The sequence below is a fragment of the Filicampus tigris genome, chromosome 10 (assembly GCF_054856515.1).
Source record: "Filicampus tigris isolate MCC_2025a chromosome 10, RoL_Ftig_1.0, whole genome shotgun sequence".
NCBI lineage: Eukaryota > Metazoa > Chordata > Actinopteri > Syngnathiformes > Syngnathidae > Filicampus > Filicampus tigris.
Window position 1 is genome coordinate 3,512,501 of NC_141226.1, and position 25,598 is coordinate 3,538,098.

At 41.1% G+C, this 25,598-nt stretch overlaps 2 protein-coding genes across 3 annotated transcripts in view; one reads left to right on the forward strand and one right to left on the reverse strand.

The window, feature by feature from the left end:
- cntnap2b (contactin associated protein 2b) overlaps positions 1–9,168 on the forward strand; it is a 34,546-nt gene extending 25,378 nt beyond the window's left edge. Inside the window, exons 18-25 of the mRNA XM_086042956.1 lie at positions 1,024–1,242; positions 1,495–1,731; positions 1,823–2,056; positions 4,073–4,206; positions 5,811–5,904; positions 7,493–7,720; positions 7,806–7,880; positions 7,978–9,168. Of these exons, the coding sequence (XP_085899082.1) occupies positions 1,024–1,242; positions 1,495–1,731; positions 1,823–2,056; positions 4,073–4,206; positions 5,811–5,904; positions 7,493–7,720; positions 7,806–7,880; positions 7,978–8,177 (1,421 nt within the window). The 3' untranslated portion in view covers positions 8,178–9,168. The remainder of the gene's footprint in view (positions 1–1,023; positions 1,243–1,494; positions 1,732–1,822; positions 2,057–4,072; positions 4,207–5,810; positions 5,905–7,492; positions 7,721–7,805; positions 7,881–7,977) is intronic.
- Positions 9,169–12,426: 3,258 nt separating this feature from the next.
- The window catches only part of xrn1 (5'-3' exoribonuclease 1), a 40,938-nt gene continuing 27,766 nt past the window's right edge, over positions 12,427–25,598 (reverse strand). For both annotated transcript variants that reach the window (XM_086043107.1, XM_086043106.1), the window contains exons 26-40: positions 25,072–25,207; positions 24,488–24,544; positions 24,001–24,133; positions 23,822–23,891; positions 23,465–23,660; positions 23,274–23,363; positions 23,074–23,157; positions 21,019–21,099; positions 20,761–20,904; positions 20,410–20,530; positions 20,044–20,207; positions 17,730–17,843; positions 17,442–17,547; positions 15,901–16,097; positions 12,427–14,178 (exon numbers count right to left, since the gene is read on the reverse strand). In XM_086043107.1, the coding sequence (XP_085899233.1) occupies positions 13,867–14,178; positions 15,901–16,097; positions 17,442–17,547; positions 17,730–17,843; positions 20,044–20,207; positions 20,410–20,530; positions 20,761–20,904; positions 21,019–21,099; positions 23,074–23,157; positions 23,274–23,363; positions 23,465–23,660; positions 23,822–23,891; positions 24,001–24,133; positions 24,488–24,544; positions 25,072–25,207 (2,005 nt within the window). In that variant the 3' untranslated portion in view covers positions 12,427–13,866. The remainder of the gene's footprint in view (positions 14,179–15,900; positions 16,098–17,441; positions 17,548–17,729; positions 17,844–20,043; positions 20,208–20,409; positions 20,531–20,760; positions 20,905–21,018; positions 21,100–23,073; positions 23,158–23,273; positions 23,364–23,464; positions 23,661–23,821; positions 23,892–24,000; positions 24,134–24,487; positions 24,545–25,071; positions 25,208–25,598) is intronic.

Sequence of the window (25,598 nt, forward strand, 5' to 3'; positions counted from 1 at the left end):
GGTTTATGTTCCCAAAAAAACGCGTGTTAGGTTAATCAAAGACCCGTGTCTCACTGAGCGGCGAATGCTTGCGAACGTCGTGAGTTTTGGGTTTGGTCGGGGTTCATAAAAGGTTGCAAAAATGTTTGAAAACAGCTTTTCTTTCTGCAACTTACATTGGCAAGTGTTTGCAAAATTGCCAAAGTTCTTTTTGATTCACCGATGCCAGAGGCTATGTGATCTTGGTTACCATGGTTACAATACAGTACATGCAGACTTATTTGTGCATAGCATTCACAAGCATTTGGCTGTGAGGGGAAACAAATCACAAAGAGGAATGCAATGATTAGTACCCTGTTTTACAACGCCTGTTACACATTGAGTTACACATATCCATCTTTGACGGTGGGCAGCAGAAAAATGAATGCTGGGTAAGGTTCGCGCACTTTTTCATTGGGTTGGGTCCATATATTCCCCTGCTACTCCAGGAGTTGGCAAACGGTACCAAAGGTTCCCACATGGTGGCAAAGGAGTGGCAAATAGTTGTTCATCTTCGCCACACTGTCCCAAATAGCCACTAAATAATAGTCGCCATCTGTCTTTGGCAAACACTTTCCCAAACATTCACACTGTGTCTATGCAGAAAAGTCGCCAACTGCCACAGACAGAGACTAGCCCGTGATTTTCACCAACATTCTTTCGAAAAGTTTGTAAATTCAACATTCGTTGCCTTCACAAGCATCCGCCGCTCAGCGAAGGGAGAATGTGAGTGTGAATGATCGTCTATATTCAGAGTTTGATTATTATGATGTCAACTGGGAAAGACTCCAGCTCACCCACGACCCTCATGAGAACAAACTGAAAAGAAAATGGATGAATGGATAATACCTCAGATTGACCTAGAGTAGTGTTTCATGTTTTGTGGTCTCTCTAATCGCTCTCTGAAGGTGAAGATTGCATAATCTGAGCTCAAAGAATGAAAAATGAAAACAAACGTTGGCTGTGTGTGAGTGACTGAGTTTGACTGTCGTCCTGGTGCTTCAGGAGGCTCCTCGGTGTCTTTCTCCTTTGACGTGGGCAGCGAGCGAAGGGAGCTTACTGTGCACTCCGCCGTGCCTTTAAACGATGACCAGTGGCATCGCGTGGCGGCGGAGAAGAACGTCAAGGAGGCGGTGCTGCAGCTTAATGGACAGCACCAAGAGGTCAGACTCACACCTTCGCAGGGGCACACAAGACTGGAGTTCTACAGCGACCTTTACCTCGGTAAGAAACACAGCCTAGGCGCAAACAGTCCTCTTTTCGTTGGTCTATATCACTTTTCACATTATTTTGGTGCTTATATATTTTAGACACCCTGGCAACCCACAGCAAATTGCCTCTGGGTCGACCCAGAGGTGAACTATAAGCATCACATGCTAAATTTGCCCTTAGCCCCTCAGATTAGTAAAAGATGAATTTTTCAAAGTGGTGCGACGCTGCTTATTCCCTCGACGTCACTGCGCTGTCTTTTCACAGGCGCCTCAGGAGGTCAGAGGGGTTTTCTGGGCTGCATGCGAGCTCTGAAGATAAATGGATTGACCTTTGACCTGAAGGAGAAGGCTAAAGTGACCCCAGGGGTAAATCCAGGCTGCCAGGGCCATTGCAGCAGCTACGGGATGCACTGCAAGAATGGAGGCAAGTGTGTGGAGCAGTACAACAGATACTCTTGTGACTGCTCGCTCACCGCATTCGACGGACCTTTCTGCGCTGAGGGTAGGGCCCACACGTGCAATAACTGGACTCCTCCAAGTGAAGTATCCACTTGACCCCTTCTCTTTCTTCCACTTCTGCGCATCTGCGGTAGATGTGGGCGCCTACTTTGAAACCGGAACCCTGGTGCGCTACGACTTCTTGCCGGAGGCGGCGCCCTCTGTGGTCCAGGAGGGGAAAAGCTTTTCGGGCGTTGCCGTTCCCGTTGAGGCCAACCTGACTCAGGAGGAGCTTATTTTCAGTTTCAGCACATCCAGCGCTCCAAGCATCCTGGTCTACATCAGCTCCAGGACTCAGGACTACTTGGCAGTGGTGCTCAGGCACAATGGTGAGGTCATCATCTGAGTTCCCCTGCGCGTGTGTACACATTACAGGTTGGCCTATCACAATAACACATTTTTACGGACTAAATATTTTCCCATTCACAATACACCATCGTATTGTTGTTATGTTTTTTATGCCACTGATATAGTGGCGATGTTAGAGCAGAAATAATTAAAGTACCTTCTTAACTCTTTCACTGCCAGACATTTTCTCTTTTACCCTAATGTTTGAAAAAAATATAAATAAGTTTTTGGTCTTGAATGGCTGGACTGTGAAAAGACAAGTAAATTCGTCGATGGCAGTGAATGAGTTCAACTGTGTACAACTATCTTTCAAGTATCAAGGAAATTGAACATTTTGCATGGAAATGTAGAACAATAAAATATCTTCAATAATAATATAAGAATGATCTTCACCAAATGTGAACACAATACAACCACATACTATCTGCAGTGGCAGAGTAAAATGAGTTGACTTATCTCCTTCACATTGTCCTCTTTCACCTGGTTGTACATGGCTGCAATGGCTTTTTGGAAAATCCACATTTTTTGGGGGCAATTTGTTCTTATTAGTAACATTAATACTGATGATGGTTGAGGACCCCTGGTCTAACGTATAGCGATACTATCGAACTCTTTAAAATATATTCGCAATTTGCTGAAATGAGTTAAAGCGGAAGTCAACCCAAACATATTATTTTCAAGAATATGTTCCCTGCAGGCCCACTAGTTGAAACACGGCATTCTGATTAATTTTGAGTTTGTGGAATATAAATTAAGCCGCAAAATGCACTCGTTTTTAGCCATCTCTGGGGGCGGTCATTTTGGCTTCTGTCGACTGAAAATGACATCACAACTGCTCACAACGACCAATCACGCCTGACCTGTTTTCTGAATCTGAGCCGTGATTGGTCGTTGACACCTACTGTACTGTACACTAATCATAATGCATCGGTTGTATATTGCACGTTTTTGGACACTCAAAGACCCTTCACGGTGGTTTACATTACTCATCCACTCACACATTTATGCTCTGGTGGTGTTAAACTACATTCACAGCTACACTGGGGTAGGCTGGCGGAAGCGTGGCTGCCAGTATGCGCCTGCGTCCCCTCCCACCACCACCACCAAACATTCCCACCCAGCAGTCCAGTCAATGCAGTCCACTCGAGCAAAGCTGCTGTGTTCACCCCCACGAACAAACACACATGCGAGACATGCTGGGCGTGTTTCCGTTAGTGACAGACTGAGAGGTTGACCCGGTTAGTCACGATTAGACTTCCGTCAGTGCTTCGTCCTTCATTTATGTGAAGCAGTGTGATTCAGAAAGCTGGACATAAGTTTGGAGGCTTCGGGTTTATTTGACCCTCTAGTTATCCGCCATTGTTGTTGTCAATGATGGCGGTTCGTCCACAGTCACACAAGAACGGGGGCGGTGTGTCATTGAACTGTGACAACTCCTTTTTTTTTTTTTTGCAACTCCTCTTCATTCCAGGAAAATATGCATACATGTGCTGTCCACACTGAAACACAATGGGCGCCGTCTTGATATCTCTCCATTCTTGGAAAATGATAAACGCCGCCTCCGTACGGACGAAATGCCCAAACTGTAGATAACTTGTGAAACGCGTTTTCGTCTGGACGGGACCTGAAGCTTGGTTTATGCTTGGCGCGTCTGCGAGATCCACACGGCAATATTATGTCATTTCAGCAACCACGCCCCTCTGCGCGCCATCCGCATTGCCCACATTTTCCGTACCGATCACTTATGAAATTGTAAGCTACGTGGACGGTCTGCGCGGAAAAAACATGGTGTGGATAGTCTATTGAATTCAAAGCAAACACCATGTGGATATGTGTGTGTCTGAACTGTATCTACTGAATGTGCCTTCGTGTGCCACGTGACAAACGAGTCATTGCATTTCATTCATAGCGTCATATGTCTGCATTGTGGTTAAAAAAATGCTGTTGCAATGTTGTAACAATTGTTCAAATGGGCTTTCTGTTTGTTGTGGTTCCAGGAACGCTCCAGATCCGCTACAGATTGGGGGGCCTAACCGAACCTTTCACAATCGATATTGACCATCGCAACATGGCCAACGGGCAGCCTCACACTGTCAACATAAGCAGACACTTTCGGGAGATACGATTACAGGTGCGCCGTTTAAATGTCAATTCTGTCTGGGCTACACAAAACAAATCATGGTATAAAAATGTTTTAAAAAGTGTATCTGGCAATAGAATATTAGCACATGTTGTCTTACATCAGGGGTGTCAAAGTCATATGGACGGAGGGCCAAATAAAAAATTTTGCCACAAGCCGAGGGCCGGACTGATAGAATGTTCATTGAAATGTTTTAAAATGTCCAGATTGGATCGGGTCCTTCGCGCCTGCTGATGATGTCACGCTTTATATTTCAGTCATATATTTCTTTGCCTCTATGTTTGTCACCCCCCTGGCTGTTGTGTTTTTATCTTCGTAGTTACTAGATAAAAAATAAAATAAACTACATTACTGCTACTTTTGCGAGGCAGCTCGTACATCACTTCTGTTAGCGTTTCTCCTGCCAAACTGGAAACAATTTTCTGGTTGACTCGGGCTGCAAGATTGTATGAACTGTACATAATGTGAAGTAAAACGGAGCGGATCATATGATTGGTATGATGTCTCCAGATGACTCTATTTTAGAGTGGCAAGGTATGAATGTGGGTGTTCCTCTCAGAGAACACAGGCCCGTATTACAATTTATTTATTGTGGTCTGCAACAACACAGACAAAGAATAACCTAGCATCATCATCCAATGCACATCCATTAGTTAACAATATGCCTAAACATTACAATTCACTATTACGCAATTAGACAGCCAAACAATACATACAATACACATTCACACATTTCATCACTAGAATAGTTCGCATACTAGCCGAAATAACTAACTAGTGTTCATCAACGTGACATCACTCACAAGATCATATCCAGGCTATTATGTACAGCGTTACAGTATTAAACTCACCTTTTAAAATTTACACACAACCAATGTGGTGAAACACGGGCAATCTGCAACTACTGAGTTTGCTAGCACGAACAAACTACTAACTAGCTGTGTCGAAGGAGGAAAAAGAAAAGAAACCACGTCTCTCGCTATCTCGAGGAGCGTTCAATGCCTGCTCACAGTGTGGGACATCTCAGCACTACGCCGAAACTCAATGAATTTATCAAATGTCAACAATTAAAACAACGTGAGCTTTCTAACATAAAGTATTTCTTAATAAAGCGTGTATTACTCCTTATAACTCTTCGCCACAATCCGATTCTGAAAGCCACGAAGCAGTGACGTGAAGTCTTCAGCCGGCACATAGACGACCCAAGGATTGTGTTGTTTGCCAGGTTAATGAATGCATCGTGCGGCTCGCTGGATGGGAGGGGATGGAAGCGAGAGGAGCGGAGGAGGAGAGCCGTTGTCGTACTGTATTGGCGCTGGCTGCGGCCCACAGTAGCCGGTTGGACTAATAAAAATGTCATAGTTAAACTAGGTCTGTATTCTTGGAAGACGCTACAATATATTTTAAAGCGTGACATCATCGGCAGGCGCGAAGGACCCGGTCACTTCTGCCACCCACACCTAATTATAAAGCAATATCATCCCAGGGGCCGTAGAAAACCTTCTCGAGGGCCGGATGAGGCCCGCGGGCCTTGACTTTGACATTGCTGTCTTACATCATCCCTGCTTTCTCCTTTCACTTTGCATATTTTCCAGCTGGACCACTACCCAGTGTCCACTTACATTTTACCTGAGGCCTCGGATACGGAATTCAACTCTATCAAAAGTTTGTTTCTCGGAAAGGTTTTCGGTAAGTGCATAGGTGAATCTTAATGTGTGCTGATCCTGCTTAGACGGGAGGTTGCCTGATGATTTTGAGTCTGCATCGTGTGCTCTGTCCGGAGGTAGACTGTATCCAGGAAGTATTCCAACCCTTTGACTTTTCCACATTTCATGGTTGAAATTGATGAAATACTGGACATTGAGCGAGAAACTTGAGAAACACACGTTATCCAATTACATACTGAAAATGATTTCATTTGATTTTTGATTTTCTTTTTTTGTATACAAATGAGCTGCAACCCCGAGAGCAAAAGGATTCGATTTCTATCAATATTACGGGTCCAGTGAGGTGTACCACAGTAACAAAAATATTTGCTTGGAGAAAGAAGAAGCAAACGAGACAAGGCGCTGCATCTCTGATTGTTTAATAGAAACACACCCCATATAAACAAAAAACATCTTTTCATTGCATTTCGCTTTATTTTACTTGACACAGTCTTCTCCTACAGTAGGTGGTTTTTTAAACTCATTCGATCCCAAAGACATGTTTATGTCTTTTCACAGTCCAGACATTCAATTCCAGGAACTTATTTATATTTTGTTCCAATTTTTTTCAAACGCTAGGGTAAAAGAGGGTCTGAAAATAAGTTCACCACTGACAGTATTCATTTCCCAATATAAATGAAAATGCTTTTCAAATGTTGACTTCTCAGTCCAATAAACTTGGTTTGAAATGAAACCATCTAAATAATATTTCATATAAGTGTTAATCAGTTACAATTGTCCCGTTTCTATGATACTCTATACCTTTAATTGATCCTTCTATAATAAATAGAGGTCATTGAAATGACTCATGGAATATTGATTTTACAATTTCTTATTCACTAAAGCATTCTTTTCATTAAATCCAAAATCTTAGATCTCCTCATACAGATGACTTATTTCTAGAAACTTCACAGTGTACCGGAGGAATTCCACAAAGTAAGTGCTTCAAAATTAGATGTGCGTCACACAAAATGGCGCCAATGCAAACGCACAGCAACTTAACAATTCCAACACCTCGTATATAACCACACATTCAAGAGTAAAGGTTTTGCCCCTAAAGCGGAAATCAACCCAAACATATTTTTTTTCTAGAATATGTTCTATGCAGGCCCACTAATTGAAACACGGCATTCGGATTAACATCTGATTCACATCTGTTTGTGGAATATGAGTTGAGCAGCAAAATTCAGCACTTTCTATCTATCTCAGCGGGCGGCCATTTTGTGACTTCTGTCGACTGAAAATGACATCACAACTGCTCAGGTCTCAGGTAACGACCAATCACAGCTCAGCGTCAGAAAACAGGTCACCCGTCATTGGTCCTTACCTGACCCCTAAGCAGTTGTGATGTCATTTTCAGTCGACAGAAGTCACAAAATGGCCGCCTACTGAGATGGATAAAAAGGGGCTGATTAACAGTTATTCCACAAACGCAATATTTATCAGAATGCCTTGTTTCAACTAGTGGGATTACGTTGAACATATACTTAGAAAAATATATATGTTTGGGTTGACTTCAGCTTTAAGTATTTTGTTTTTTGTTTTTACTTGAACTCTACTTGTGCTTGTAGAAACGGGACAGATCGACCCCATCTTGATCGAGCGCTACAACACGCCGGGCTTTGTGGGTTGCCTGTCAAGAGTTCAACTGAACAGCGTGGCGCCACTCAAAGCCGCCCTGCGCTCCGGCCAGGCGGCGCCCGTCAGCACCCACGGGATTCTGGTCCCGTCCAATTGTGGAGCCTCCCCCCTGACCATCTCCCCCCTGGCTGCCAACGACCCCTGGCATGTGGAAACAGGTAGAGTCACGGGCCTGTCCATCGAACGCTTACGAGTACACGCACAATAGTGGCTTCCACATTTCAATCTTCACTTTGCCCGCAGGTGGATCTGTTTTTCCTTTTAGCGAGGAATCGTCCAGCAGTAACGGCGTCAATCGCAACTCTGCTGTCATTGGAGGTAAATCTTACGTCTTACATAAAAGAAGTTGTGATATCTTAGTGAGGGCTTCACAAAATCAAGTTGCATTATGGGGATGTATTTTTTATGCTTCCAGGCATCATCGCCATGGTCATCTTCGCAGCATTGTGCGTCATGGTGTTCGTCATCCGCCACATGTTCCAACACAAAGGCTCCTACCACACCAACGAGGCCAAGGGAGCCGAGTCGGCGGACTGCGCCGACGCGGCGATCATCGTCAACGACCCCGCCTTCACCGAAACCATCGACGAGAGCAAGAAGGAGTGGTTCATCTGAGCCCCTCCCCTCTCAAGAAGAAAAACAACAAGAAAAGGGACTCCAGACTGTAGGATGTACTGTATGTCGTTTTGAAGCATAGCAAGAAATTAGTGGAACCAGGCAGACTTCATTGTTTGAGGGCGTTTGTAGGAGACCTTTATGGACAATGGACATCAGCACATTCTGTAACACATCAGTGTTGAGCACATGGGACAAAGCCTGCATGTGTGAGAATCGGAGGAAGTCGATTTCAACGAACTTAAACCAAGTGTGGGAGACAGAAAATGCCATAGACGGACGGACATGTGAATGATGAGACGTATGGTCAATAGCTGAATTTATTCTTATTTAAGTTCTATTTCATGTTATTTATTTGCCTTCTCACAATAAGGACAGTAAGGGAAAGATGGCAGCGGTGAGACAAAAATCATGTGAGCTGCTGCTTTGTGCCAACTAATAATAGACTGCACATTTGTCATCATTCTGTTTTGTTTTATATGTAAGAGTGAAATCTCAGCACGCATGTATAAAGGAAATGTATCGCTTTTTATTTATTTTGTGCCTACACAACTTTAAGTGTCTCTTAAATGAATAAACTGCACTGATTTTATTCACTTTTTGCTGCCAAAATCAGGTGCGGGCATCACTCGAATCTCATCACCCCTCTCGACTCCAGTTGTCTTGTGCTGCCAAAATTAACATTTAAATTGAATGTGGTAATGGGGGAATAGTGAAGTAGAACTCCAGCTCAGTGAATTAGATTAGTAAAATAGCTTAGCCGTTGAGAACAGCTGCAATCAACTGGACTGAATGGGCCACTTTTAATGACAGATCCCTCGAAACCACCTGTTACTTTTGATGTCTGGTTAAGAATGTTGCTTTCATACTGACTGTGGCTTACTGGCATCCTGACATTTGATTGTATCGCATTTCTTTGCATTGCGATGTGATGGCATGACATTTTCTTCATGTTCTATGTAAAAAGTTTGGCTTGATTGTTTTAATCATGTTGCTTCTGTCTCTGCGCATTCTTTCAAAATGCATATGAACATGGAAACATTTCAAATGCACCCTGATCTTAAAAAAATGGTATACTGGTCACTTTAGGTCGAACAAAGACACTGCTTTTAAAAAAAAAAAAAATTAAGTAAATATGCAGAGGAAACTCTACATGTTCCATAGCTGTTGTCAAAGTTTTACTAATTGGACTACCAGGCAATGAAATATGGTCTTTAAGCTTGTGCTCGTGCAAAGACATATTAGTTGACAGTGGTGATGTTTTAGAAGTGATCTCACTCAAATGTGAAATAGGTGTGTCAGTCTTAATACATTAAGAAAATATCACATGACTTTTCACAATTAGGCCCAATGGACACTGGTGGAGATGCACACATGGACAGATTTAAAAACAACACAACACTGTGTAAAAGTTTAAAGTCAGCATTAGATTTAAAGTGTTATGTCAATGTTTTTAATATAGTACACAAACAGGAGGTATACAAAACCGTCCACTCCTTCTGCCTGCCTCTAAATGATTCACTGAAACATTTTATTATTAACAGATCAACATAGAGGCAAACGACATAACTCTGGCTCACAGCGCAGTAACTGTTTGCTCCACAATACTTTTGAAGTCATCGAGACTACATTTCTCTGTACAGTGTATGTGACGAGATTTGGCCCGATCTGATCATGTGATTGGAAATGGGGGCAGATCGCTTGATTTTCAGCTGATCGGTATCGGCTGAAAAAGAATGGATTTTTAAAATTTTCTTAACTTCAAGAATAGTAAAAAATAAAATGTTTTATTTGTTTACTTCATTCGAACCAGTTGACTTACAGTCATAAAAAGGTTATCACGTTGGAATAGCTTTATTTGAATATTTCAAATGTGCTTTTTTTAGATATGATTTTGATTTTTTTTTTTTTTTTTTGCCATCAATTGCATGTATTGTATGTAAAACAGTGGTCATTCTGATTGGCTGTTAGCATCAAAATGCAAATCGTCTGCCTTGAAGGCCAATGCCGAAGACCAGTGGTCCATGGTCGATGACGTCACACGACGGCAAACCCAATCGGACCAACTACAATACGCCCCATTAAATTAAAGTGATGTGCTCATGTCATTTAGGTTTTTTTTAATGAAAAAGAAAAAAAACAATAAATACATTTTTTTTTTGCTTTTATCGCACAGCAATCTATGAGCCATTCTACCGAATTGGTTGAAATTGCTGTCCTACAATGAAAATCAAAATTTAAAAAACGAAGTTTTCAGACCTTGCATATTCAGTAATATCTTGTTATGATCTATTTTACCACAAGGCATTAATTGAGATACTATTAAACTGAATGTATAAAAAGTCATCTTTTATATGTCACTTCCTATTGGGAGGTGGCTGTCCCAATCTCTAACTCCTAAATTTCAATTCATAAAAAAAAATGTAGATTTTTGCCAATTTAGAAATTAATTTACTTTAATAGAAAGTGTTGGTTGCTTTTAAATGTATGGTGAAAGATTTACATTAATTTTGTAGATTTTTTTCAAATTAGCAGTTTTTATGTAAAAAAAACCTGTCCCAACTTTTCATGTCACTACCGAAACGCAAAGAGTATTTGTTTGTAGGCAGGGCTTGGTTTTAGCCACATCCGCAGAAATTTCACCAGTAGGAGACATTACCTTCATGTTCATCACCTGGCACATGGCGAGTAATTAGTTGGCAGCACTATTAAGTTATGTGCCCTCCAAAGTCTGAAAATCAGCATGTGGTTTTTAGGACCGTCACTACCGAACACCTCATTTTGGCAATAAAATGAGCACTTTTGATTTTAATGCTAAATGTACTGTTTTCTATCTCTGTACACATGCTCAAAACTGTCTGTGGTAGCCACGTCGTGCCTAGCATTGTTGAGTATTGTCAACAACTATCATAAAACGTCACTACCGAAACGGTCACTACCGAAACGTTTCGGTAGTGACATAATGGTTTCGGTAGTGACAATATGATGTTTATTTTTTTTAATAAAGTAAGTTTGAAATAATATAATATATAGATACATATGTCATACATAGATCTTTCTGATTTCAACAATATTCTATTTCATATTTTATCTTAATTTGAAGGGAAAAACACCAAAATGCCAAAAAGCCTATCAGAGACAGAGTAGAGGCGAAGGGTTTCAATGACCCAGTGAAATCCAAAGAATATTTAGTAAAGGAAAGAGAAAGAAATAAGAGATGGAAGGAAGGAGGAAAGTTGAAGTCTACCAATGAATTATCCAGCAGAGAGCAAAGGAAAGTCAGAAGAACATGGAGGAAAAGACAAGACCACCGGATGTTTCTCAAAAAACAGAGAGAGAGGGAACATACATACAGGGAAATGTATGTTACAAAAATGTTTGTCATTCCAATTAAATTTTCATCTGGAAGGTGAAACCACAGTTTTTCAATGATAAAGAGCCCTGTGATGGACAGGTGACCGGTCCATCGTGGGGACAGGCAAGATATTTGGGAAAAGCTAGAAAATACTATTTGAAAATTGACTGTACTTTTACTATAGTTGTGCCCCTTAGATATGGTGCAACATGAACACAACAAAAGTTTTTCTGAAATAAAATACAAATTTCACACATTTTCCAACTCTGAATTTGAGCCAATTCAGTAGAATGGCCCATATACCTATCTCTCTACCTACGTGTTGGTTTACTGTCTGGGATATTTATTTACTCGACAAAATATCAGTTCCAATATTTATATTAACAAATAAATCTTATTGATACAAATACTGATCGAAGGTAGAGATCTCCCACCATAGTGTCGAAACAATTAATATTATAGCCCACACTATATAGTTAAATATCCTAATTACCAGAGCTGGACATTTGACTAAAAATTGAGTGTCCATCATCAGTCATCCGTCAACAGCGAGGGTACCCTTCCATCGTCCGTCATTTTTCCCGGGGTAAAAAAATAGTACCCATCTATTGGTCGGCCGGCCGGCCTCTAGTTTTAAACGGGCTTCCATCTGCGATTCCTATTTGATGATCTATCTTTGTTGATTTTGGTTTAGAATTTTGTTTCATGTTTTCCATGTGTTCCTTTCTCTATGTCTTTCTCGTTAGGTTATTGGGTGCATCTGCGCTTGGCATCCTGGTCCCTTGTGTTAGCCAATCAGCTCCCTTCAAAGCTTGGTGTCTCATCCGGGTGTTCCGTAGCGTAAATTTAAAGTAAATATTGCTTTCATTTTGGAAAGAAGACTCCTGTGATCCATTTCCAGTGATCAGTACTTTAATGACATCATATCCTCGACAGTACATAAGAATTGGCAGTACAAGTTTCGTCGCTAGGCCAAAATGAAGCAGCCAATGTCGTAATACAAATCTGTTGAATTTAACTTTCAAATGGACGTTTTTCTAATTATAAACACTTAAAGAAATGTACTCTATATTTGCCATAGCACACAAAAAACAAAATGTAGGCAAGACAAGCACCTCACAACAAGGACAACACTGAGATCACCACACCCTCAACACAACCAGTTTGTTTGCAACCGCAAGTAAAGCCCCGTCTATAACAGGCCATCCATAAAATCTACAAAAGTAAATTGACAAATTATTTTGTTTGGTAAATATGACATATTTATTTCTTCAAGATAGGCACAAATCAAAATAGGAGAAAGTTTCAGAAATCATCTCACCACTGAATGTAAAAACTGTATTTCTTTTATTTAATTGTGATGCAAATATCAATCAACACCAGCATCACTTTACTGATATTCAGGCTGGCTGCCCAAAGGCACCGCTAAGTACACAAAATGCATCAGATCACAGAGAAATCCATCACTAGTCTTTCACTTTCACTTCAATTTTTTTTTAAAAAAACAAAGACAGCTAAAAATGAATTCATGGAGACTAGAGGGCTGAAAAATATTTTTTTTTTGCATCTGTATACATATCTGCTCGGTTGCACTGACAATGTAAGAAAAGGTATGAAGATGTTTTTCATGGGGGTTCGAAAAAAACATCTGAACACTTGGTCTTATTAAAATGAGTTTCTAATTGTAAAAACTGAAGAAAAAAAAACCATTTCAACTATTCTAAGTGAGCTTGGAATCTTGTCGTGGTAATATAATTACAACATTTACGCTACAGATTTTTACTTCAGGTTTTGCGGCCAAACCCTTAAAACTATAAAAACGCAGCCACTAAAGCAAATAAAAGACAGAATAAGAAATATGCAGTAGGAGCTATGTTTCTTAACACACCATTATAAAAGTGTGTGCAGCGTGCATACTAAAATGCTAATTGTCAGCCAAAAATCTAATGAGGGCAGTTTGAGTGAGCTGCCATAAGTCCTCGGTGGGACAACACGGGACAAAATAACTTCAGCCACTTTTCACTTTGTCCCTATGTATACACCGAGCGTGTATTCCATGTAAGTTAGTTGGACAGGCGCTGGTGCCGAGTGCATAGTTAAGGCGAGGGCACACGCTTCAAAGTGAAGGGCTTCATTTCTGTGAGCGTGTTGCCATCGTTGCTGCCTTGACATCCTCGTCTCCGGAAGCAAAAATCCAAAGGAACCAGCTGACCATTTTCTTGTTGCTAAAATCTGACTTAAATTGGCAAGGGTGTGATTGGTAGATCAATCGGTCAACGGAGTAACTGCAATATGCAGCAGAGGTGCGAGCACACACGCTGACGCTGAGCAAGCTCATTGGTCTGACAGTTGAGCTGCCTCAAAGTTCACAGCCAGCTTCCTGTGCTTCCTTTTGGAGGCGGAGCCAGGGGCGTGGCTCGCAGTTGGCCTAGTTTGCCGAGGGGGCGTGGACGGGTGCGCAGTGGTCACGGAAAGCGTGTGGGCCGGCACGGACGGAGAGGAGTCGCCGTCTCTGACGGATTGTGAGTGGCCAGGAGGCGTGTCCTGGCCTCTCTGGGTTTGCTTCCTGGCTATGATTTGGGCTGCTGAGTAAAACTCTCTGGTGTCTTGGGGCTTCTTGTTGGCTGACACTCGCTTTTTCGTCACCTGTTGGTGTTCAAGAGTACAACATTATTATCAGAAACAAACCAAATTGGATTTCCACTACATGGTTCAGGTGATTTTTTTTGCTATATTGGATTTACCCCCTCAATAAAGTCATGATTTCATTAACTGCGTTTGAAAAGTAAGTACTTCTGGGTTGCCTTCGTGAGATTGGTTTGACGATCAAAAATGTTTGAATGTGATTAAATAAGCAGGGATCGCAAATCAGGAAGGGGGACTTTAGACAGTAAAAACAAAACCTCCAAAAAGGAATGCCTTTCTGCAAATGAGTCAATTATTGCTCAAAAAAACAACAAGAATGTGGCCAGTCAGCTCTGTTTAGTGTTAACTAGTGCAGTAAGCTTTATGTGCATGATTTCCACAATATCACACAGATGCAGAAACCATTGTTGTTACATTGCTCCTGAAGAGTGGTTAACGTATTCACAATGCAATGCATAAAGGCAGCCATCCTTTTGTCACTTAAAGGGCAACCCAAACATATTTTTCTCAAGAATATGTTGTATGCAAGCTCACTCGTTGAAACAAGGCATTCTGATAAATACTGCGTTTGTGGAATAAGAGTTAATCCCCTGCTTAACTCATATTGCGTTTGTACGCAATATAGAGAGTCCTCATTTTACGAACGAATTCCGTTCCTACACTGGCGATTAGGGTTGGGCATCGTCCCGAATTTGGACGATTCCGGTTCCTGATGATTCTCAATTTGATTCTTAAAAAAAAAAAAAAAAGTAAAAAAAAATGTATATATAAATATAGCTATATATATATATATCTAATATATATATTATATATCTAATATATATATATATATATATATATTTTTTTTTTACCACAAATTACTTAAAAGGCTGTTTTTAACCAGTATATTTATTTGTAATACATGTTTTTGTGTTATTATTTAGTATTATTATTCACGACCTTTTTTTCGTGACTGCTGCCACCACAGTGTTAAATCAGCCGCCACAGCTGTGGAGATCCGTGGGGCCCGGCGCAGACCAGGTTTGCCGGCCGTTTTTTTTTTTTTTTTTTTTTTTTAAATCAGTCTTACTTCTTGTGCTTCTTCCACGCGGCTAACTAGGAATCGAAACTTAGCACCGACATTCTAAAAACCGAAAACCGGCTGCCTCATTCCTGTGGTGAGCCACATGAATATCAAGTGTTTTATTGACAGTTGAAAGTAACAAGCGGAAATGACACCCTTTGAGTCATGATGCCGTGTGTCGCTATACACAGTGGGCTATTCAAATGCTGGAGCAACCCTGTCTGCTCAATCATGTAAACGGCATATTCAGAATGTTTCAAGAATCAGAATTCTGACTTTAACCCGAATATTGACTGCATGTAAACGTAGTCACTACGGTGCTGGGGACAAAATGGAGGAGTAGGAGGCACGGGCGTCGTAATTCGAGGACTGCCTGTATTCATCCGAATGCCGTGTTTCTACTAGTGGGCCTGCTGGGAACATATTCTTGATAAAAATGTGTTTGGGTTGATTTCCCCTAGAAGTATTTACCAACATCAAGCATGAAAGTGAGGGTTTGTCTTATTTTACAACGGTTCATTTATTTTACGATTGAATGACTCTTTGGATTGCTATTTTTTCCTCTGAGGAAAAAAAACGTAAGCCAAACAGCATCTCAGAATGAATTGTGTTCAACCAGGGAGATTCCACGCTATTCAGCGACTTGTATGCTGACCGACCTGTAATGGGATGAACTGGTGATGTGAGCCAATGGGCCGAGTTGTGACCGGCTGGGGCGGCTGTGGCCTCGCGGCACCAGGGAACGTTCCCGCTGCTCCGTAGAATGGCGGGTTCTGGTGGGGGTGCGGGTGGGGGGGTAGAGGCATTCTCCAGACAGGGGCGGGAGCACAACCCCGCGGGGGCATCAGCAAGCCGCCTAAAGACAACAATGCAAAGTGTAGTGAGCAAAATCGATTTCAGTCTCAATCTTACTTGATAATGATAATAGACGAAGAATGGAATGGGCACAGCAAAGTGAGCAGTGTTTTCTAATTCAATTCTTTGTATTGGATTTATTAAAAAGTGAATACAAAACCCTACGGATGAGCCGCGCACATGTCACTGAGAGATGATCCGTTTAACTTGCAGAGTCGTTACGCAAGATCATGTCTCATTTGAAGTGTGACATATTTTCCATATGGATCTCTATGGAAGTCACATCTCAGGAAATCTCATGAAAACTCCACAATCCAGAAATTAAGGCCACCGCTTAGACCTCACCGAATCATGCGTATTTGGTGTGCGTACGAATTTCCAAGGTTACCTTAAGGTAAGGTCTGGCCCATTAAGGCCAGACGCGCATAACCGCATTTCTACCGCTATTGCCTCTGTTCCCGCTTTCAATGTCCAACCCTAAGCCCGTCAAATCGAGGTTAAATGTTTTCAGACACAATTTCCAGCAAGCAGTCGAAAAAGTTGTTGGTACAAAAATTCCAAATGTTTATTGTGATCCAAACAAATTCCAAAAAGGATTCACTATTCCAAATGGCATCGAATGAATAATAGCTTGCAAAAATGATTGTGATGTATAAGTAAAGTAAGCGTTGTAAGTGTAGGTGTAAGTGGTTGGAAAACTATATGATCATCCCGTCTGTGTATAGCAAACATTTGACTTCCCTGTTGGACGTCCATTTAATCACACCTGATACGTAAATGTCAATCAGTGAAAAAAAATCCATGATCGCGGGAGCTCTGAAATAAGTAACGGCAGTGATATAGATGACACACTTGTGGACTTTGAACCATTCGATTGCACTATATGGTTAAGATATATTTGTAGACAATGACGATATCGACGTCTTTGTAACAGAATAGAGGACGGTAAATACCACTCTATTATTTAGGATTTTTTAAAATTAAAAATAGTGCTTCTCTTGCACTGGCATTATTTTTACATCTTTGATTGAAACAGTAAATAATAAACTTGGGCCTATGTGAAAGCCACGTCTAAGCTCTCAAATTCTCTTGGAATTATGTTGTATTATGTATTATGTACATCAAATACATGGCCTGAGATATCAATTATTTTGTAGGTGTTGAATTCCTGGGAGAATCTCAGGTTTAAGTGGGTGATTCTCTAGTTGCCTATCGGTTTTTGGGTTTTTGTAATGGGTTAAATGAGAGTTAGCACAAACCTGCCACCATCTTAAGTGCCTCTGATTCGGCTGAAATAAATCTCACATTTGCTTATCTAGTAGTGGATGGAAGAAGATGCATTTACCTGACTGGTTGAAGACAGGCGGCATGGCTCTGATGGCCGGAGACTGCAAACGTGCCACTCCATGGAACAGAGGGGGTTGAAGAGGGAAACCTGACCCCAGTGAGTTCTAACGGGATAAAAAGGTTTGACTGTTATACTTCGCACCTATTTACGAAATAATGCGAGGTGAAATGATGGAAAACAACTGTAATATGAGGTTGTGTTGTCTCGTATGGTGCATACAAAGAGGCACAACTGAACTGCAACACCATAACCACACACGACAACAACAACAACAGTGTGTCGTACCAGTCGTTGTAAGGCTAAGAAGGCAGCGTTCTCCTTGGCGTCGTTTTCTGAGTGGCATTGGGGACCGTGAACAGTCAAACCGTTGGACAGCTTAACCTGACACACGGCAACACCCTGCAGACACGATGACACAATGACATACAGAACGTTGAATACACCCCGATGGATCTCCTCCAATTGTTTCATTGGCTACGTTTACATGGACAACATTTCTATAATCCAATCAGAGTTTGGATTAAAATTACGATCATATACCCTATTTTCGTTGACTCCAAAATTATTGACCATATCAGGACTGGCGTGTTCATGCATCACACTGTCGATGAGAACAACTTCATTTGACATGCGCAGATGAACCAAATACCGGAAATAGTAGTAGAAGAACAAGTCGTAGCGACTTCTGTGTCAACAAAACATCACTCCGTCCATTTACACTTGAACCCATTTAGGCTGGGAGCCCACGTTTCTACCACTTGATCTGGGAGCGCTGTTTTATATTTCTACCTTTAGAGCCAGGAAAGTGGATACATCATTTTCTTTTTTTTTAAGACATGTTGCCAAAACCTCAAAAGTTACATTTTAGTGTATTTCATATATTTTCTAAAATCTATACTGATGGGTCAGTCTGCACGCGTGGGTGTTATTTTTACACATTATTGACCTATCTCAAGTGTTGAAAATGGCTTGCTTTCTTGCACGATGCAATGATAATGGTAGTAAAAACTTGCCATTTTTGCGGTCTCCTGAAAAGTGAGACGGCTTTGTAACAGAATAGAGGATTGTAATTACCACTTGACTTTTTTTAAATTAAAAATTGTGCTTCTCTTGCACTAACACTATTTTTACATTTTTGATTGGAACAGTAGGGGTGTAACGGTACACTCGGGTGTATTAATACGTTTCGGTATGGCACTTAGCGCGAGTTTACGCACGGACGCTATTGACTGTTGCATGCGAGTGACGAGAGTGGCGGCACAGTGTATACATGTATAGATAATAACAACTTGTCTTTAACTTGAATACTTAGGTGTGTCATAGGCTGTTGCTGCTGAGTGTTTAAAGATTTCAGTGTCTTAATAATTTACAAAATTAAGAGATCTTTATTGTTAGTGTATTTTTTTATTCTGGAGTAATTTCTTAGAATATCACCCGAATGGTTCGCTTTTATTTATTTTTTCTAAAAAATGTACCATTTACTTGTCATCTTTTCAAAATAAACATATTTAAAAAAAAAAAAAAAATCTTTTTTATCCCGAAAATATACCGGACCGAAGTTTCCAAAAAAACGAACAGAACCGAAATGTGATTTAGCGTACCGTTACACCCCTATGGAACAGTAAATAATAAACTCAGGCCTGTGTGAAAGCCACAGGTCTAAGATCTCAAATACATTTTGGAATTATTTTATGTGTCTGCTACAAGGATATCAATTATTTTCTAGGTGTTGAATTTGCGGGGCGCGGCACGGTGATCGACTGGTTAGCACGTCCGACTCACAGTTCAGAGGTCGTGGGTTCGATCCCGGCCTCCCTGTGTGGAGTTTGCATGTTCTCCGCATACGTGCATGGGTTTTCTCCGGGAACTCCCGTTTCCTCCCACATTCCAAAAACATGCTTTGTTGGTTAATTGTGGACACTCCAAATTGCCCCTAGGTGTGATTGTGAGTGCGGATGTTTGTCTCTGTGTGCCCTGCGATTGGCTGGCAACCGGTTCAGGGTGTCCCCCACCTACTGCCCGATGACAGCTGGGATAGGCTCCAGCACGCCCGCGACCCTTGTGAGGACAAGCGGTATAGGTAATGGATGGATGGATGGATGAATTTGCGGGAAAACTTCAGGTTTTAGAGGGTGATTTCAAAGTCACCCTTAGGCTTTAGTGGGATGTTTCATCAGGAGCTTTAGGCCTTAATGGGTTAAAAATTAGCATTATTTTGCATCTTTCGCTCGCTCTGTTTCTACTATACAGGTATACTGTAGCTTTCGGAAATAACAGAAACACGTATATTGACGTCACAGACGGCGGTAAAGACGGTTTGTTCCAAAACTTCGGAATAAGTGTTTTCATGCGCGCCGATTGGATTATCAATTGACGCAACCCACCCCTCTCGTTCGGACTAAAATATTGATTGGAATGGGCTCGATCGGAATATTCCGAATGGGGTGTGTACGTGAAGCATTTTTATTTCCGATCATGCTTTTAATCCGAATAAATATGTTCATGTAAACATAGCCATTGATTTTATATTATGAGCAGGTATAACCACAGACTATTTGAATCATTTTTTTAAGATACAAGACAAATAATGCGGTATTACCTGTCTGTTGTGTATGTAGCTGAACTCCGGTGGTGCCATGCCTAAAGCGACACATACACACGCCAGCTCTGACACCTTGCTGGCCATTAACATGTTGGGCTGGTTAACATGCACAGGAGAAGCCGATCTTGCTGTATCTCCATGGGGAACATTCATTTGTGCCGCTGGTTGGAGAAAAACAACAATGAAATGTAACAACCTGCTTTAACTGTATGCCCAACGATTTCAGAGATTTTACTCATGTACTCAAAAGGCAATAGAAAAGACTCGTTTTATGATTGCAGCTGAATTATTTGGTTAACTTTACTAAAAGGTAAGGACCATGATGATATGGTGACATCACCGTTCACATGGGAATAAAGGTACCTAATTTCTTGGACTTTCTTCTCTTGTTTTGCTTCTGGTCGTTCTCAGTCTCCTGAGGGCCGGGGTTTCCTGCTCCACTGCCGTCAATCTTCAGCATCTCCTTCAATACCATTGTGCCCTTCTACAACCACAGACAGTTGGAACACAACAACGGTACAATGGCGCTTGTCCAAACAGGTTATTGTGGAATTCAAGCAAAAGTTGAGAGACTAATTTCCTAGAGGGGATTTAAATCAACGAAAAAAAAAAAAAAAAAAAAAATCACAAACCAATTCATCTTTCTAAAATAAATGTACATTACATATTTGAAAAGGAATATCAGTTTGCTCTTGTTGCAAGCCTAATGTTCACCATTGCAAAGGACTGCGGTGACAAAGGCCCATCAGATTGGGAAGTGGGTGCTTGTGGTGGCGCTGGAGGAAGATTTGCAGCAGTCTGTTGGCTGTCCTTGGAGATTTTAAGGCTGGCTATCAGGTCCTCAAACTCAGTTGATGTCTGAGTGAATAAACACAAGCAATACAAAAAAAATAAGATGAGTCTGCAGCCAATTTAACAGTCAAGCAAAACTACTGTCCAACCATGACCACCTCTCTCTCTGTGTGTAACTACCTTGTTGACTGTGTTCTGCTGAGGTAAAAGAGAAATGGCATCCTCATTTTTCTTCAACAACCTAATGAGACCAACAGAGGCCTGCAAAGTACAAACAAACACAACCTTCATTTTTTATACTTGGACACATACCTAGATACTGTAAATGTATCATGATTTAAAGCAACAAACAAATAGCCATTTTGGGACATTTTTGTTTCGCTTGAAAGTGTTTAGTGACAGTGTGCATATTCTTCTCAACCAGTTAACATTTTACAGTGCTTTTAGAATACAAAATCAAATATTTTAATATCTGAAGTCAATGTAAGAAAATAACTCAAAAATTATTATTAGGGGAAATATCCATACCTATTTGGCCCTATATGGAAAAAGTCATTGCCCCTGAAACTGATACCTGGTACAATAATTGGTGAGGAGTCTTTACTGTCGCTGTGGAGGAACTTTGGCAGAGGTGGTCATTTTACTAAATTTTGCTGGTCCGTCATTCGTCACCCGTCCGTCATTTATAGAATTGTAATTCATCATTTGGTCAGTCCTTTCGTTAGCCCGTCGGCCCGTCTCCCACTCCCCAAAAAAACATCAACAAAACTGGCGTCCACATAAGTGACAACTGAGAGGTCCGTCACTGATTGACGCAGTTGGTGATGGTAACAATGGCGGACGAAAATCTGCTTCCGTCAGTGCTTAGTCCGTCATTTTTAAAAAGTGTCCCGTCAATCGTCGGCAAAATGGGTGTCCGTCAGTGACGGAATGCCCACCTCTGAACTTTGGTCCGTTCTCCTTCGCAGGATTGTTTCAGCTCAGTCATATTGAAGGTTTTTCAAGCATCAACTTCCAGTTTAAGCATCTCAATTGGATTCCAGACCCGATTTAGTGGTTTTGAAGTGGCAAAGTCAATCTATTCATTCATTCATTTATTCATTAGCCATTCAGAGGTGGACTTGCAGGTATGTTTCAGGATGTTGCCCTGCTCCATAAACCAAGAACACTTGGTAGCATAAATTGATTGCCTGCGGAATTTCAGGTAGATGGCAGAATTTCATTGATCAGAGCAAGTGGTCCAGGTGTTGAAGTTGCTAAGCAGCCGATAATTACACTGCCACCACCATGTTTAACTGTCGGCGTGATGTTTTTTTCAAATAGAGATAATTCGTTTTTGCGAAGGAACTGATAGTTTGGGATTTTTTCCCCTGCTGTATGAAATGCGCTATATAAATTGTATTGTATTGTATTAATTCATTAAGGCCAGAAGCGCATAGCTGTGTTTCTACCACTAAAGCTGGGAGCGCTGTTGCGTGTTTCTACCTTTAAAGCCAGGACAGGGTATATGCCATTTAAAAAAAAATCGAATTCTCTGTGTCCTAGCCAATAAAATGCATTGGAATATACACGCGATGGTGTCGTGACTCCTCGGAGGATGTCGGTAATGTCCGCCAGTAATCGCGGACGCAGTCTAAGTGAAAAAGACAATGCGCTTGTGGACTTCGAACCAGTGGAACCAGTCGAATGTGATATATGGTTAAGATATATGTTTGTAGACAATGATATTGACGTCTTTGTAACGGAATAGATGGTTGGATGGATGGTACTTACCACTTGATTTTTAAAAATGAATAATAGTGCTTCTCCTGCACTGATAAAAAAAATTAAGTTATTTTTACATCTTTGATTGAAACCGTAACGATTAATAAACTCGGGCCAGTTTGAAAGCCACATGTCTAAACTTTAAATTTCTTTTGGAATTATTCTACAGGGGCTGAGAGATTATTTTCTATGTGTTGAATGTTCGGGAAAACTTCAGGTTTTTGAGTTTCCAAAGACGACCTTATGTTATAGAGGGATGTTTAGCCAGGCGCTTTAGGCCTTAATAGGTTATTACAATCATTGTTTACTTTTTATTTATTTTGGTTGTCTTAGTGTGATATTACAATTGTCTTGATAATCTGGTATATTTCAGTGGAATTAATATGGGAAAAAAAATCAGGAAGGGAGCAGGTTTTTACACACACAAACACACACACAGACACACACAAAGAAAAAAAAATCAAAGCGTACATTATTTTGCCAATGAGAAGGAGGTTTATGGGAAGGGCCAGAGTCTTGCAAAGACTGCCATACATTCATGTACGCCTCTTTACTCTGCAATGACAAAGTGGAGAAAATATAAAAACCATGGCGAAAATTGATCTCATCTCCATCTTTCACTCAATTCGCAGTCTTGACTGTGTATCAGATAAGGGGGCTGATAAACTCACCTTGTCCTGTTGCTTCTGCATAGGAGCCTTCGAGGTAGAATTTTTGCTGCCTTGGTAGGCTGACTTTACCTCACTGTGTTTGTTGTTATGCTATTAGGTTAAAGTTAAACGGTATGAGATCAAAACGAAAGGCTGCAGGAATCATCAGAAATTCTAAGAATAATGTCATGCAAGATAAAAATGACTCTTACTTGCGTGGATATAAAGGGTGAACGCGGGGAGTGGTTGAGGCTGGCCAGATGATGGTGTGAGTTGAAGTTGGTGGCAGCAGCAGGCTGAGGTTTGACGATGGCGGTGAGTTTGTGGTACGTGGGATCCATTCGGACACCATGCGATAGGTTTATTAGTGCACAGGGAGGAAGGCGGTAACAACGAGGTGATGTGCACCTGAGGATGTCAGAAAGTTCTGTCTTAAATATTAGCAGCATTCTATTGAGCTATTTGCTGACAATAAAAGCGCCCTGAAAGGACTATTAGAGACTGCGGAATTGGTGCATCTGCAATAATCATGTCGCAATGTGACTCTTATTATATTGGGCTATGACTACCTGATATTGAGCCCTCCAGCAAATTCTTCATCAAACAGCACCTCATAGAGAACCTCATCCTCACGCTCAGCTGAAAGGCCAAACATACGTACAATATTAGTTACATCGTCATCCTTGACTTTGTTTATGTACACATGTAATTCTCTTCCCACAAACATAATTTTATTGTATCTCATCACCTCCTTTAATGCCAATTACAGTGCCTCTGAGACCCAACGGGACAGTGAAGCTCTCTCTGACATTGATGACGCGGTCAAACAGGCGAAATTCTGCATTGGGGTCTGGTACCACACCCTGTTGCTGCTCCAAGGGCTACATGGAAAAATATATGACAGCATGAACGTTGGAGACAAACTCTTAAACTTGCTGATCTTTAAAAAAGCCAATGACTGATATGTCGCATTACCATTGAAAAATCCGCCAATACAGACAAATGCAAAGATGACTTAATTGACAACACAAAAGCATAAAAACATAACCATACATGTGAGGTGTAAACCTAATGTCCACCAGAACAGTGCTTTCAATGTATCAGGCCACCAGACATGACTCAAAAAGACTTCAAAACTATGGTAAGACATCATTAAGACAATAGATAGACGCAAATGTTTACAGTATTAAGACATGACAGACAGACTTGACCATTAAAGAGGAAAAAATGCCAACCCTAAATAGGAGATGTGGCTTGACGGTGACGCGAACTTTCTTGGTACTCTTCTTCACCTAGGATAGAAAGGTGTGGAAAAGAAACAAAAATGTGGTAAAAGAAGAAATGAAAGATACTAACAACTAGGGCTGGGACGATACACTTTTGTCCCAATCCGATATGGATCCCAATACTTGGGTTGCGATCCGATACGTATTGCGATACATAAATATGATAAAAAGATATATTTTAAAAAACTGAGGCATGTGTTTCCAAAGTTTGAACTTAAGTGCCATTTGACATTTAATTAAGTGTCTCAATTGAAGTGCATAAACTGTTCTAGTAACTGTTCCTGATACACAGGAATGCAATAAATAAAACTCCATTCACAAAACTCAACTTTAAGGACCTCAAATGTAATAGAACGTGCAAAACATAACATGGTCTAAAAAGTATCAATACTTTAACGTATCGATACTTGGTATCGGCATAAAAAGTATCACGATACATCGCGATACGATATTTTTTCGCAGCCCTACTAATAACATAAGGAAAGGCTGTGTGTGAGTGTGCGTGTGTGGGGGTGTGGGTGTGTGTGTAACACCTTGGCTTTCTCCACAACCTCCTCAATTTTTTCGACGATTGCGACGTCCAGCACTTGCAAGTCACATGACGCCCTGCTGATCGAGCTGACAGGGTGACTTTTCAACCATGTCATGATTTCAGCCACCTTTTCTGCCCTGTGGACCATTACGAAATTACAAAATAAGATTGTAAATGACAAACAACAAATTGTTGTCACATATAAAATCTACAGTTCCTATTGTTTAATTCACATTGTGCATAGCCGGCGGCACAGTGGTCAACACATTTGCACGTCCGCATCTCAGTGCAGAGGTTGTGAGTTTGAATCTGGGCTCTGGCCTTTCTGTGTGGAGTTTGCATGTTCTCCCCGCGCCTGCCTGGGTTGGACGGAATGCAAGGACGGAAGCGCTTTAAAAGGACGAGGATGAACGGGGTCGGAGAGCTGGGATAATTCTTATGAATATGAATGTTCCTGGCTGTGCGTTTATGAGTTCAAACCAGCTGGCCAGGAATTAAACAAATATTCTTAGTCCTACAAGACTTTTT